The sequence below is a fragment of the Rhinoraja longicauda genome, chromosome 4, assembly GCF_053455715.1.
Source record: "Rhinoraja longicauda isolate Sanriku21f chromosome 4, sRhiLon1.1, whole genome shotgun sequence".
In the NCBI taxonomy this organism is placed as follows: Eukaryota; Metazoa; Chordata; class Chondrichthyes; order Rajiformes; family Arhynchobatidae; genus Rhinoraja; species Rhinoraja longicauda.
In genome coordinates, this window is record NC_135956.1 from 58,602,844 (window position 1) to 58,618,348 (window position 15,505).

The window sequence follows — 15,505 nt, forward strand, 5'->3', positions numbered from 1 at the left end:
CTTGTTCATTCCCTCCACAGATGCTGAGTGACTCACGGAGTTCCTCCCGCAAATTGTGTTTTGCTGAGGATTTCAACATTTGCAATTACTTGTAACTCCATTTTATTGTTGGGTAGGATCTCTCCCTCTCTCACTTTTAAAAGCAACCGACTTGCCAGACGTTTACCAGCTAAACAGCCTATCCAAATTTACCTTTGCATGCCCCTGCCGAATGCAATTAAAAATCAGCCTTGCCCCAATCTAGGACAATAGATTGCCCTGAGCTCACTTGCCTTACCTTTCTAGCTTCTTTGATGAAAATAAATATAGTGTAGACTCTCAGTCCTTCCTCATTCCCTGACCTACCACTGTCTGCCTGCCTACCTACAGGACATGCTCACTTTAACTTCTTTGTTTGCCTCAGCTTGTTCACCTCCCATACTATCTCTGTGGGTTCCAATTCCTGGCAAACTGGGTTAAACTCTCCCGAGCACACTGGATCGTCTTGGCTGGGTCTTTGTCACAGTAGGAAAGACTGTAAATTCTGTACATATGCAAAGTCTACCTATATCCCATTGACATGGGAGAAATGTTGATATTTTTTCGCATCTCTCAATGTTCCGGGGTACTTCAATCAGTTTCCTATTGTAGAATATCTGGGAGTTGGTTTGGAAGTTTTGAGCTTTCATTTGGGAATTTGCTGTGATCCTCTTCTTTAATCTCTCCAGGGCTCTATCATTGTCCTGTGCACAGACCGATGAGCTGGCTGCCCACTGCAATGATCGATATGGCAATAGTTGGACTTGCACTATCTTTAACCTGCTCACTGCCAAGTTTTCTTTTACACAATTGGCCGTGACCCGAGTATACTCGGGGGTGGCACTGAACAGGTTAATCCTTTTCATGGGTCTGGGTGGAAGAGCATGTTTTAATCAGACCTTATGATAAGGAATGTGCACTTGTTGCAACGTACAGTTGCCAACACTGTTGTGAGAATGGTATTTATCTGCCGCTTGATGCTTTTGGAAAGGCTTGAAATCTATGTACTAGCCCAGTTAGAGTCTAGGATGAGGACTGCTAATTCCTGTCCAAACCGTTGCCACAATGAGTATTCAATTCCAGGAATATATATATATGTCATCAAAGGATATCAATTATTGGAGTCTTACTGTATACATCAGTATCCATGAATTGGATACAGTTCTGAAAATTGAATGAATGGCAGGTTCATAGGGAAATGCAGGGGAATATAGCTCTGACGACAGTTATTTCATTGTTCTGGGACAGAAGAAATGGGCCAAAGCAGCTCAATATGTATCCTAAGACGACAGAAAATGTATAGCACTGAAGAAGGCCACTCGGTCCCTCCTTCTCCACCAGTTACACGAAGAATCTCCGTTTCCCCACGCTATGATGTCTGCATCATTTAATCTTTAAATGACTGCTCCAAAGAACTTTCTGCTGTCGTCACCGTTTCCATGGCTACAGATCAAGGCCATTTAGTCTCATCATCAATAATTAATTAATTTGACATTTTAAATTTAAATGTTAAATGTGCAAAACCGGAACTAATTTTTCTTCATGGCAAAAAGGGTAAATGAGAAAAAAGTACTGGTCTCTTCATTGAAATATCTGCAAGGATTTCAGGTTACGTTTGGTTGTTGGGACACAGTTATGCAGGGAAAGGTACTGATGAAGTGTCAACTGCATCCAGCATATAATGGACTGAAGTATCAATGGTAAATTTTGCCTGTTCCATAGGACACTACAGGAACAGGCCCTTTCAGCCCTCAATATTTATGCCGAGCATGATGCCAGGTTAAACTGATGTCATCTGCCTCTACATGATCCATATCCCTCTATTCCTTGCACTTCCACATGCCTATCTAAAAGCCTCTGGAACAGGCTACACCTGCCTCCACCACCACCCAGGCAATGTGTTTCAAGCCCCCATCACTCTCTCTGTAAAAAAACTTGCCCCACGCATCTCCATTAAACTTTCCCTCTCTCATCTTATAGCTATGCCCTCTAATGGTGGACATTTCCACCCTTGTGAAAAAGTTCTGACTGTCTACCCTATCTATACCTCTCATAATTTTATATACTTCTATCAAGTCTCCCCGTCTTCTCAAAGTTTGTAGAGAAAACAATCCAAGTCTATCCAACCTCTCCTTGTAGTAGAAACTCACTCATCCAGGGAACATAATGGTAAACCTCCACTGCACCCTCTCCAAGGTCTCCACACCCTTCCTATAATGGGGTAACCAAAACTGCATGCAATGCTCCAAGTGCGGTCTGTATTGGCGCTCGTTTCCCAAAGATTTACGGACCAATGATTTTGCCGGAAAAGGATAATACATTGCTTAAACTACTGCATGCATTAAATACTGATTATACATTTAAGTGTAATGGGGCTGCATGGTAGAGCAGCTGCCTTACTGTGCCAGAGACCCGGGTTCGATCCTGACTATGGGTGCATTGCATTCTGTACGGAGTTTGTATGTTCTTCCCGTGACCTGCGTGGGTTTTCTCCAGGATCTCCGGTTTCCTCACACACTCCAAAGGCATACAGGTTTGTAAGCTAAGTGGTTTGGTATAATTGTAAATTCTCCCTAGTGTTTAGGATAGTGTTAGTGTGCAGGGATTGCTGGTCGGCGAGGTCTCTGTGGGCCGAAGGGCCTGTTTCCACGCTGTGTCTCTAAACTAAACTAGACTAAATTAAACTATCCTCAGCAATGCTTCCAAAATATTTATTTATGTTGAACTTGATCTGCCCTGATCCTTGTGCTGGCCCCCAACAGTAACCTCGTGGCCACATCCTTGGCAGCCCTGCAGGTCAATCCGGGTTCCAGGCTTCATTGCTGGAGGCATTTGCATGAAGCAGGACGGTCTGTGAGTGCATCTAGGCCTGCATCCTGATGTCCATTTTGTGGACCATGCTGATCGCCTTTTGAATGCTTACCGCCTTTGAAGATTTTATTATCTCCCCTGCCCCACCTACCCACACGCACACCCTATGTGTGAGGACCAAGGGAACTCCAACCTTGTTCAGTCCAGGGGGGAAGGGGAGTGAAAGCAGGGACACAGGATTTGCAGGTGAGGGATCCACCTATGACAGCAGGGGGGGAGTGGTGACATTTGATGTGGGAGAACTGCTGGGCAGAGGTTCAATGGAATTGTGCACCAAGATCTCTGTTCTGAAGAAGGGTCTGAAAAAGGGTCTCGACCCAAAACGTAACCCATTCCTTCTCCCCTGAGATGCCGCCTGACCCGCTCAGTTACTCCAGCATTCTGTGATACCCAAGATCTCTCTGTTTTTCGGTACTCTCCAAGGTCCTACCACAGGGTGTATGTCTTACCCTGACAACACCTCCTGCCCACTCCACTTTGTGTTATGATGCAGGATCAGCTTGTTGTTTGTGCAATTCCTCTTGGGTTTTTTTGTCCTTGAAGTCATTATATCCAAATAACAAAATCGACACTGCCCTCAGCTTTACTTAGAGGCCAGCGCTATTTCAGTTGAGCACACTGATTGCACCATTTCACACTGGTGAGGTGACCTGTCTGCAAGCCTTTTATTCCAGACTGCTTTCTATTCCACATTAATATGAAGCGCCGGCCCCCCCTCTGAGGCAGTGTAACGGTTACATATCAAACTAAAGGTCAAGCCTCGCACTGAGAAGCATTGCTGAGAAGGTATATTAGCCTGAAGCAATTATCGAAATGCCAAGATGTGCATTAAAGCTTTAGTCACAACACGCTGCTGGTTTTATGCAACAAACGATATTTATCTTTCTTTGGCGTCTAGGAAACTTGTTTATTAGCTGTAATAATTGAATATTCATCAGGTATAATGGACAAGCCCTGGACTCTGGACCCCGCAGGGAAGTGATCAGGTTATTCTAGGTTGTTATTTAAACCGATTAAAAAGGCCAAATGTAAACTTGCATTAGCAGGGATAGGTTGGTGTTGATTCAACAGTGTCAGACAGAAAGGTTAAGCATGACAGAATACAGATTCACCAATAGGTTATTTTTTAATGGGAACAACAGCTGCCAGTTTATAGCGTTTGGCACCAGCTTCTAACCAATGGATGCAAGGAACTGTAGATGTCGGTTTATGAAAAAAACCACAAAGCGCTGGAGGAACTCAGCCAGTCAAGCAGCACCTCTGGAGGACGTGGATTGGTGACGTTTTGGGTTGGAACCCTTCTTCAGACTGAAAGCTCCCGACTCAAAATGGCACCTAACCACGTTCTCCGTAGATGCTGCCAGACCCGCTGAGTTACTGCAGCACTTTGTGTCTTTTTTAGTTTCTAACCATTGTTGCCTGAAATAATCAATGATATGACCAAAGTGACACTACCAATCCTGCCCCTATAAATTGGGAGTAGCTTGAACGTTTTCGACTGTTGGTTAGAAATGGACTCTTTCAGACTGTTTGATTGACAGAAATATTGCAAAATATGTTTTAACATCAATGCCTTCACTTTTAATCAACAACAGGACTATTGCATGAAAGTTACATTATCACCAGATCCCGTAATCAGTTACCAAAATCCCATCACCAGTTCTATGGTAACGACATTCCGCAGTCTTGTCCTAAATGGATCATTAAATTTGTGAAGTAATTTGGATGGAATAAGCTGTGCCATATTAATTGCTGCGGTTAATAGATTTTCTTAGCTGATGCCTTTCTGGATCATTATCAAGGTCAATCGCCACACAGGGCCCGATAGTTATTGATCCCTGTCTCTGCCTCCATTATCACATTTGTGATTCTGAAAGTGAACTCTGATACGAGTCTGGTTCAGTGTAACCAAGGGAACGTCCTTGAAAATATTGGAACTCTGCTTTAGATTTGTCATTAGCTCACAGTAACTGGAGAAGGGAACTTAAAGTGGCCCCAGTGCTAATAAAATGAAAAAAACACTTCTACACCTGATACCACCTTCCTCTTCAGCAAGAACATATAGAAAGCATTGTGTAAGCGCTGATTAGATTTGATAGTATCAGGCCTGTGCTCCAATGGCAGATGACCAGATCATCAGTATTTTGGGAGGCAGGAGTAACTGGAGGTGGCTGGGGATGTGGTGTTGCTTTGAAGCAAGTGTGCATTATCTCTTTAAGGCCACTTTGTGTGTTGTTCTGAGCAGCTGCCCAGTATTTTGGATGTGACAATAATGGAAAAAAATTGTTTCCATTGTCCTCCCATGAAAATCTTTACAATTAATCACAAATATAAGAACTGTAAGGCCGATACAGTTGCGCAGCGGTAGAGTTGCAGCACTAGAGACCCAGGTTCGATCCTGACTGCGGGTGCTGTCTGTACAGAGTTTGTACATTCTACCTGAGACTATGTGGGTTTTCTCCGGGTGCTACGGATTCCTCCCACATTCCAAAAATATGTAGGTGTGTAGGTTAATTGGCTACTGTACATTGTACCTAGTGTGCAGGATAGAACTAGGATACAGGTAATTGCTGGTTGGCGCATAATCAGTTGGCCAAAGGGCTATTTCCATACTGTCTCTAAACTAAACTAAACTAAACTATACTAAAGCTGTCGGAGTTTACATAGACAGGAGAAAGTGGGGACGGAATTCCTTCTGAATTTAACGGGATGTGAATTCAGCAGCCAGCATATGAAGACTTCTAGGAAAAAAAGATGGCCTGCAGCCTTTAAAGTGACTCACTTGGTCCATCACATGCATAACCCTTCCAACACTGAAAGCATCTACATGAGGCGCTGCCTCAAGAAGGTGGGATCCATCTTTAAAGACCCCCATGGTCTGGGCCATGCCCTCCCCTCACTGCTACTGTCAGGTAGTAGTTACACTAGCCTGAAATCCCACATCACCAGGTTCAGGAACACCTACTTTCTTACAACTATCAGGTTCTTGAACTGACCTGCACAATCCTAATCGAAGGTATTTATTCACAAAATGCTGCAGTAACTCAGCAGGTCAGGCAGCATCTCGGGAGAGAAGGAATGGGTGACGTTTCGGGTCGAGACCCTTCTTCAGACTGAAGAAGGGTCTCGACCCGAAACGTCACCCATTCCTTCTCTCCCGAGATGCTGCCTGACCTGCTGAGTTAATCCAGCATTTTGTGAATAAATACCTTCGATTTGTACCAGCATCTGCAGTTATTTTCTTATACCACTTTATTGCATATTCCTAATTCTACTTCAACATGGTTCATCTCTTCCACAACCATAAACATGTTTTCGAATTGTGTTTATACAAATGTCTTGTCTATATCTTTGCACAGTTTTATTTTCACTGTCTTGTACAATTGATTTCTAATATACATTTTGTGTGTTGCCTGAGTCTATGTGCCTGTGATTTCCGGTGCTAGTAAGAATGTCATTGTACCTTTAGCTTGCTATCACAATAAATTTGACTTTATTTGAAGTCCAGCAGCCCAGTGACCAGTGGTCAACTTAACAAACTTAAATTGCTGATCACTGCAGAAAACAGGCTCCTAACCCCACTGTGGGATGGCAGTGTGGGAGGAAGGGTTGGGTTTCTAAGTGTTGAAAGTGTTAAATCCCCACTTCAGTCTTCGATACCTTGAGCAGGGAAGCGGTTAAAACTCCCTGTGCAGCCTTTTCTCATGAAGAGTGGCTCATCGGACGGACAAACAAGGTACCAGAGGTTTCACATTGCATTTGTGGAATGATTTTCCAGTATGGATTGCATCCTCAAGAAAGGAGAAAATATTACATAGAGGATAGCAGGGTGTCAAATATTTTGATCATTGTAGAACGAAGTTCAAAATATATTTTTGGTAAGGCCTTGTTTGTGAAGTTGGGTGCAGGAAAAGTAAGTATTGAGCAACCTCTGGGCTTCATTATCATTTTGGACAAGCTTATCTTCATTATATTCTGATTCTAATATCTTGACGGCAGACTAATATGGTTTCTAACATTTCTTTTATTGTTCCAACAGATGTATAGAAGGTGTTGGTTGGTGTTTAAGAAAGCCTCCAGCAAAGGTCCAAGAAGATTAGAGAAATTTCCTGATGAAAAGGCAGCATTTTTCCGGAACTTCCATAAGGTAAATATTCTCGACTTTCTACACGCAAAATAAAAAATACTCTTATAATTCGACAACAGCATTCATCATTTCTGGAGTTTAGGGAGAGGGAATGGTGGGGGAGGTTGATTGTGATGACAGTTCATATTGAAAGTAAAGTCAGTTAGGTTTTGTGTCTAGAATTATTGATTTTCCTTTGCTGCTTCTAAAACCACAATAGATTAATTTTTCCCTACATATTTTAAACTGACATATGAATTTGCCTATTTATTATATTGCCTTTTATTTGACATTTAAATTTGTTGAATTGTAGCTGACTGCTTGTTCTGAAAGGAAATGCCATTTAGTGCTTGAATGTTGTGAATTATTAGGAAGAAAAGCTTTAAATTCTGTGGCATTCTGAGTTGGAGGATGAGATTGCGGTCGTTGAGTTAGAGCGGGCACTGTTTAGTTTAGTTTAGAGATACAGCACGGAAACAGGCCCTTTGGCCCATCGAGTCTGCACCGACCACGATTAACACTATCCTACACACACTAGGGTCAACTTTTTACATTTTCGCCAATTAACCTACAAACCTGTTTGTTTTTGGAGTGTGGGAGGAAACCGCAGATCTCTAAGAAAATCCACGCAGGTCACAGGGAGAATGTACAAACTCCATATAGACAGCACCCGTAGTCAGAATCAAACCCAGGACCCTGGCGCTGTAAGGCAGTAGATCTACCGCTAAGCCACTGTGCCACCCATGTAGCCACCATGTAGTATCTCTGCTGCTACAGGGATTTAGTTGAGTGGTCCTTGTGGTTCAGTTGTTCACATACCACCCATTCCTCAGAAGGTTCTAGTGTGTCATGAGCTATCTTGAGAATGGATGACCAAGAGGCATCCATTGCTTACCAGCATAGGAATTAGTAATAGACCTGCTGCCTTGTTGGGCTGTTCAACTTTTCAATGAGTCTCTGGCTGATCTAGTGCCTCGAGTTCCTGCTCGTGTCCATATCCAAATTCTTCTGATTACTGTAACATTACAAAAGATCAACCGGTGCCCAAGGATTGAATGTACTCAATCCTTGTATTTCAACAGCCTTTTAAGGTAAAGACTTTCAAGAGTCAGGAATCAAGAGTGCTTTATTGTCACATGTCCCGAAATGGAACGATGAAATTCTTATTTGCAGCAGCACAACAGATATATAAACATAGTAGACACCTTAATAAACAACAAAAAGAAGTTCAATATATGGAAACAAACAAACAATATAGCCCTAAGACAAAGACAATGCCCCCAAGTCCTTGGTGCAATCAAGGAGGTGAGTTGGAGTTCGTGATGTTCAATAGCCTGATTGTTGGGAAGAGGCTGCTCCTGAACCTGTACTTTACAGTTTTCAGGCTCCTACACTTTCTTCCTGATGGCAGGAGTAAAATGAGAGCGTGGCCAGGCTGATATAAGAATTATAAACATTTTCATCGAGAAATTTTTCATCATGATTTTTCTAAATGCTCTGTTATTTATCCTGATACTCGGCTCCACAAAACATAGATTAAGGATATGGGGCAAAAGATTTGGAGGGGATCTGGGGGGGATCCTTTTCATGCAGGATGTTGAGTGCCTCTAATGCAGTATCAGAGAAAGTGGTGGAACCAGAGTCACTAGCAGCATTTTAGAGGGGCCTAGATAAGCACTTGAATCGTCAAGTATTTGAAAGCTATGCTCCAAGCATAGAAGATAGGATTAATATGGCGCGGTGCCCACAGGTCAGTGAGGGCGGCCTGTTTCCATGTTAGGTGACTCTGAATAGTTTCTTGGCACCAACCCTGCCAAATCTGCTGGGATCATCACGTATTCTTCAAATTTCCAGTGCTTACAGACACATCATTACCCGTGGCTGAAGTTGCCATCAACTCCAACTGCAGACATATTGTACATTTGGGTAACCAGTTGTTGCTGAATTTTTAATACATCCTGAGGAAGTGGAAGATAAATAACTGGGGCTTGGGAAAACTGGGAGTGGAAAATGTTCAGGCAATGCTTGAGCTTCATTTAAAATCAAAATCAGAACTAGTCCAAAAGAAAGAATGAAAAGAACTCTAAATTAAATTAGTCACTTTGTATCTTTCCAGTGAAGTTGAATTTAGGAATAAATTTTTGGCATTAACATGATAATATTTTTCCTGAATTGGATTGAGCTTAATCCAATTTATATATTAATAATCTAAATTTTAAATCAAGTTTGCTGCAGGAAATTATTAGTATTCATTCTCGTGAGAATAAAGCTTTCTGCTTTTATATTAATAGACCCCCACAATATTATCCTCGTTGAACATTGGCAACAGATAATTACTTAAGAATCACCCAAGGAAATTAGTTTTATAATTTTAGTTTAATAACCTTCAGGATGTAGGAAGGTCATGCTGCTTGGGACAGTTTGGACCAAATGGAAAGTTTTAAGGGGCAATTGCAAGGGAAAAGAGATTCAGGCAGTGAATTCTAAAAATTCAGGGCTTCTGCAAAAAAGATATAGGCAAGTAAAAATCCAACAAATCATAGTTATGGCATCGAGGGAAGTCATTTACCCATCTCGTCTGTGTTGGCTCTCAGCAGAGCAATCCTATCTGTCCCATTCCCTAGTTTTGCCCCATAGCCCGACAAAGATTCTCTTATCAAGTGCTTATCTATTCTGAAAACAAGGATAATTTTGTTTCCACCACCCTTAGTGGTGATGAGAACCACACTGCCTGTTTGTAAAAATTTCCCTTGTGTCACAGAATCAGGGATGGTGGAGGAGGTCAGCAGGGGAGTGGTGCACATATCCGAGGCTTGTCAGACTGGAAGAGGCAACAGAGAATGGACGCCATAGTCAGATATGAACTCAGGGATACGAATTTTTAAATGGAAGTGTTGCGTGACAGAAGCTGATGTGGATCAGTGAGGACAATGGCATTGGGAGAATAGGACAGGGCAATGGAACATAGGGGTAGGGGCATTTTGGATCAGCTGAATGTATATAGTTCGGTCGATAATGGTTAAAGATGTGGACTGAGCTCTGTCAAGTTCTTATGGATGAGGGTTTGTGGGCTACCGGAGAGATTGGTGGAACAAAGGTGAAGAGGTCAATAGACAATAGACAATAGACAATAGGTGCAGGAGGAGGCCATTCGGCCCTTCGAGCCAGCACCGCCATTCAATGTGATCATGGCTGATCATTCTCAATCAGTACCCCGTTCCTGCCTTCTCCCCATACCCCCTGACTCCGCTATCCTTAAGAGCTCTATCTAGCTCTCTCTTGAATACATTTAGAGAATTGGCCTTCTGAGGCAGAGAATTCCACAGATTGACAACTCTCTGACTGAAAAAGTTTTTCCTCATCTTAGTTCTAAATGGCCTACCCCTTATTCTTAAACTGTGGCCCCTTGTTCTGGACTCCCCCAACATTGGGAACATGTTTCCTGCCTCTAACGTGTCCAACCCCTTAATAATCTTATACGTTTCGATAAGATCCCCTCTCATCCTTCTAAATTCCAGTGTATACAAGCCTAGTCGCTCCAGTTTTCAACATATGACAGTCCCGCCATTCCGGGAATTAACCTAGTAAACCTACGCTGCACGCCCTCAATAGCAAGAATACTCAATGGGAGTAGGTGGGTGGCTGAGGATTGTAAGATGGTGGTAAGGAGAAGGTGTTGCTGAAGTAATCATCGGAGACTGACCCATGTCAGTTTCCCAGTATCCCGGCTGGAACCAGACGACTGTAGGGCTTGCAATGCTCTGACTTATGCTGTGAATGGTCATGGCCGGGTGGACTAAGTCCCCTGGCAGGGTTCCAGGAAGGTCCACTGCATGGAGCATGCAACCACTCGCTACCCGTCGGACACATAAACTGCACACGCATTATAGGTGTCAGGAATGACTGGTCAAATTTCTAGAGAAACATCTTTTCCACCCAGAAGTAATTGTACATGCTTCCTCTCTAGTGGAAAATCCATTTTGACAAAGAAATAAAACAGTGCGAAACATCCCAATTTTTAGGCCTACAGTCTGTAAAAACAATGTGGGCATTGGGACTGAATTTTCACCTGTTGATATAAATGTGTGTTGCAGAGCGATTTCAAGGAGAGATAGATAGATCAACTGAATGGACAATGAATGGACAGGTAGAGTGTAATGTGGAAAAAGATACAATGGCATTCACTTCTGGGTGGTGAATTTGTTGAATTAATTGCCAAAGAAGGCCGTGGAGGCCAAATCAATGGATATTTTTTAAGGCGGAGATTGACAGAATCTTGATTAGTAAGAGCGTCAGTGATTATGGGGTGAAAGCAGGAGAATGGGGTTGAGAAGGAAAGATAGACGGCACGGTGGGCGGCACGGTGGCTTAGCGGTAGAGTTGCTGCCTTACAGCGAATGCAGCACCGGAGACTCAGGTTCGATCCTGACTATGGGCGCTGTCTGTACGGAGTTTGTACGTTCTCCCCGTGACCTGTGTGGGTTTTCTCCGAGATCTTCAGTTTCCTCCCACACTCCAAAGACGTGCAGGTATGTAGGTTAATTGACTGGGCAAATGTAAAAATTGTCCCTAGTGTGTGTAGGATAGTGTTAATGTGCGGGGATCGCTGGGCGGCGCGGACTCGGTGGGCCGAAGGGCCTGTTTCCGCGCTGTATCTCTAAATCTAAATCTTAAAAAAAAATAGAACAGCCATGATTGGATGGAAGAGTAGTCTTGATGGGCCGAATAGCCTAATTCTGCTCCTAGAACACATGAACATATATGAAGGAATAATAGGGTGTTGTAAAGGATGCGGGATTGAAAGTTGTTTGGAAATGAATGACTGAAAGTTAACATGCAGGTGCAGCAAGCAATTAGGAATATAAATGGTATCTGGCAAAAAGGGTTTGAGCACAGGACTAAAGTCAGCTTATTGTTGCGACCACAACTGGAATAGTTAAACCCCTGTCCCACTTAGGTGATTTTTTAGGCGACTACAGGCGACTAGGCTGTCTCCACACGGTCACCAGGGTGTTGCCTGTATGGCCGTGAGTAGTCTCCAAAGAGTCGCAGCGTTTTTCTGGTCACCGCTGGATTTTGAAATGTTTAAAAAATTTCGACGTCTGTTGGTTTGACGCGAATGATCGTAGCTTGACGTCTCCTGACGTAGGCGCTGTTGTAGGTTGTCGCCAGGTGACGTAGGTTGTCGCCGGTGCTGACTTTGTTGAATTCCATTGGCGACTACCTACGTCAACCAGCAGCAGGTACCGGCGACATAACCGGAGGCCAAAATGACGTGAATTGTCTTCAGTTGTCGCCGACACGGTCGTAGCTTGTCGTAGCTTGTCGCGGGTAGACGTAGGTTGACTTCGGTTGTCGTAGGTTGCCGCCTGTGTGGTTGTAGGTTGTCGTAGGTGCGGTCGTAGGTGGATGTCCTACGACGATTGGGTCGCCGGTTGTCGGTAGCTTACCATAGCTTGATGTCGACTAGGTGGTAGGTTGTTGTAGCTTGCGTAGACATTGTCGTAGGGGGGGTCCAGTCACTGGTTTATCGGCGAACTGCTACGACTATTGCAGCCGCCTAAGAAATGCCTAAGTGGGACAGGCCCCTTAGTCTCCTTTCCAGAAGATAGGACGTACTTGTGATAGAGGGTGTTCAGCAAAAAATCATCAAATTGCTTCCTGTGGTGGGGTGAATTGCACTGTGAGGAGTAATAAAGTAAACTGGGTCTTTACTCTCGTGAGTTGAAAACACAAAGAGGTGATCTTAAAGAAGCATTATTAGCCATAGTCATTACATGTTCACTCTCTAGTAAAACTGGTCTCTGTACCTGGCATTTCCAGCTGTGCATCCATCAGTCTTATTCTGACGGGCTGGACTCCCTAAATCAACACCCAAATATGCTGAGATGGAACCAGTGTGTGGTCTTGTCCTCTGGTGTACTGGTCCCATTGTCATTCTGTATCCCAGTTTGCTCCAGATCATTTGAAGAGCCCTCCTCCAATTCCCCTCTCTATTGCTGTATCTAAACTGGTGATTGATTGAAAGCACAGATTAATGCATCCGTGTGTCCCCTTTCTCAAGTGTCAGGAAGCTTTCAAGGTGATGGGGATGGCATGATGTGGCTGGTGAAATTTACAGTCAGCATGCAGAGTAGGTAGAATGAGACAAAATCCTAGGGGCATTCTGAGATTTCTTTGAAGAATTCAGGGACTCATTTGAAGGACTAAAGTCTTAAAATCATAGAACCATACAACATGGACATAGGCCCTTCTACACGCTGAGTCCACATAAACAAGCAAGTGCACATTTACTCCAATCCTACACTAATCTCATTTTATTCTCCCCACATTCCCATCAGCTCTCTCTGGATTCTGCCAATCACCCACACGCGAGACAATTTAATCTGACAGATTTACCCACCGATCCGCAAATCTTTGGGAGGAAACCAAAGCACTTGGAGGAAACTGATCGCAGGGAAAACATACTAACTCCACACAGTCAGCAAAGGGAAGTCTGGATTGAACTGGGGTCTCTGGAGCTGTGAGACAGCAACTCTGATTGCTGCACCACTCTGCCGACTTTACAGATTGATCTCTCGGTAACCTTGTTCCATCAGCAGCACATCTTTTTCCTAGAGAGCCCTCAGATGAATAGGTTTTCTGTCCTCCCTCACTCTGTCTGCATTGACTCCCCAAAGCTAAGTGTGAAGATCTGGATCCCCCCCATCGCCATCCTTCTTCCAGACATTTTATCCTTTAGAGAATATTTCTCTGATCTCAATGGGCATGTTGCACTCTAATTTAAAATGTTCTGATTTTTGGCTTTGATTTTCCCACCCCTCCCTGTCTCCCAGCTGAAAATATAGTCAATGGACAGTGTGGTGGTTAGACATTGTGATTATTCCAACACTGAGCAAGCTGTACACTGTCTCATTCAACTCCTCTCAACACCAGCTCCTTAGAGACATTTCAAGTCTTTTCAAGTATATTTCAAGTCTTTATCGATTTAAAACCTACAAGGTGAGGAATTATACATCTCAATGACTCTCTGTACACAATGAAATATTTCTCCCTGCACCATTAGTTCTCTGCTTAGTTGTACCTTACGAGTTGTATGCCCCCCACCAGCAGAAGTGGAATTGTTTAATGTAAGTTATCAATATTCCTCATAATTTCCAATACAGTCCTGACCCTAATGAGAAGGCAGTGAGCCCTGAAGTTCACATGTGCCTGAAAATAGGTGTGCACAGAAAGGAGCACAGACTGCATGTAGATGCTGAGACTCTACAATTGTAGGTGGCTGCACCTTGCAATGACCTGAATCATTGCGATGTGCAGCCACCAACAGTTTCAGCGTCTCAGCATCTACATGCATCAGTAGGTGCAGTCTATCCCCTTTCTTTGCATGCCTAATTTCAGGCACATGTGAACTTCAGGATGCAATTCCTTCTCAATAGGGACAGGACTATATTGGAAATTATGAGGGATATTGATAACTTATATTAAGCGAACCCACCTGCTGATGGGGAGCTTGCAACTCTGCAATGGTGCAGGGAGGAAACTTTTGTTGTGTACAGAGATTCATTGAGATTTATAATTCCTCACCAAAAACAGTGGTGAATCCATTTCAGGCTTTAAGTCGATAATATAAATATCTCAAAGGAGCTGGGGTTGAGAAGAGCCAGTGTACAGCTTGCTCAAAGTGTTGGAATATGCACAATGTCTACCTGATGCTTCAGTGCTATAAACATTCATCCACATTTCCCTGATTGACCATTGCTTCTACGAATCCCTAGGTAGAAATGTTGAGGCTTTTTTAAATAGTTTACAAAGGCAGCCAAGAAAACACAAAGATTTTCCCATTGTCCTTTAATTGTTGTGATCTTTAGTTCTGGTGAAAGGGCAGAGAGAGAGTCTTTAACATCTGAACTGCAAGAAAATATGTCAGGGGCATGTTATTGAGAATGATTGGATCCAGCCATCCTTGTCACTTGTCCTTGTCTCTAAACCACAATATTTCTGCTAGTGATCCTTCATCCTTCTTTAGTGTGTGGCACAGTGGTGCAGCACCAGAGACTCGGGTTTGATCCTTACTATGGGTGCTGTCTGTACTGAATGTGTACATTCTCTCTGACCATGTGGTGCTCTGTTTCCTCCTACACTCCAAAGACATGCAGGTTTGTAGGTTAATTGGCTTTGGTAAAATTGAAATTTGTCCAGTGTGTGTAGCATGGATTTAGTGTGACCGCTGGTCGGCGTGGGCCCGGTGGGCTGAAAGGCCTGTATCTGTGCTATATCTCTAAAAGTAAAGTCTAAAATCCTTAGCACATAAAATTATAGCAAGTGTTCTAAGGCTAATTGCAAATCTCTCTGTCACCACTCAAATTGGGCTGATTTAAGAGAATGCCCTTTGGCACTCACACTTAGGAAATCTGCTTGCTTATTCATCCCCCAACCTGCTGTGCAATCAAAAGATCCACAATTTTTTTCTGATTAACTACTAATCAT

General features: G+C 43.3%; 1 protein-coding gene across 1 annotated transcript in view; it reads left to right on the plus strand.

Moving 5' to 3' along the window:
- Positions 1 to 15,505, plus strand: part of dok6 (docking protein 6) — a 328,109-nt gene that overhangs the window by 170,197 nt on the left and 142,407 nt on the right. Inside the window, exon 2 of the mRNA XM_078397809.1 lies at positions 6,929 to 7,036. Within this exon, the coding sequence (XP_078253935.1) occupies positions 6,929 to 7,036 (108 nt within the window). The remainder of the gene's footprint in view (positions 1 to 6,928; positions 7,037 to 15,505) is intronic.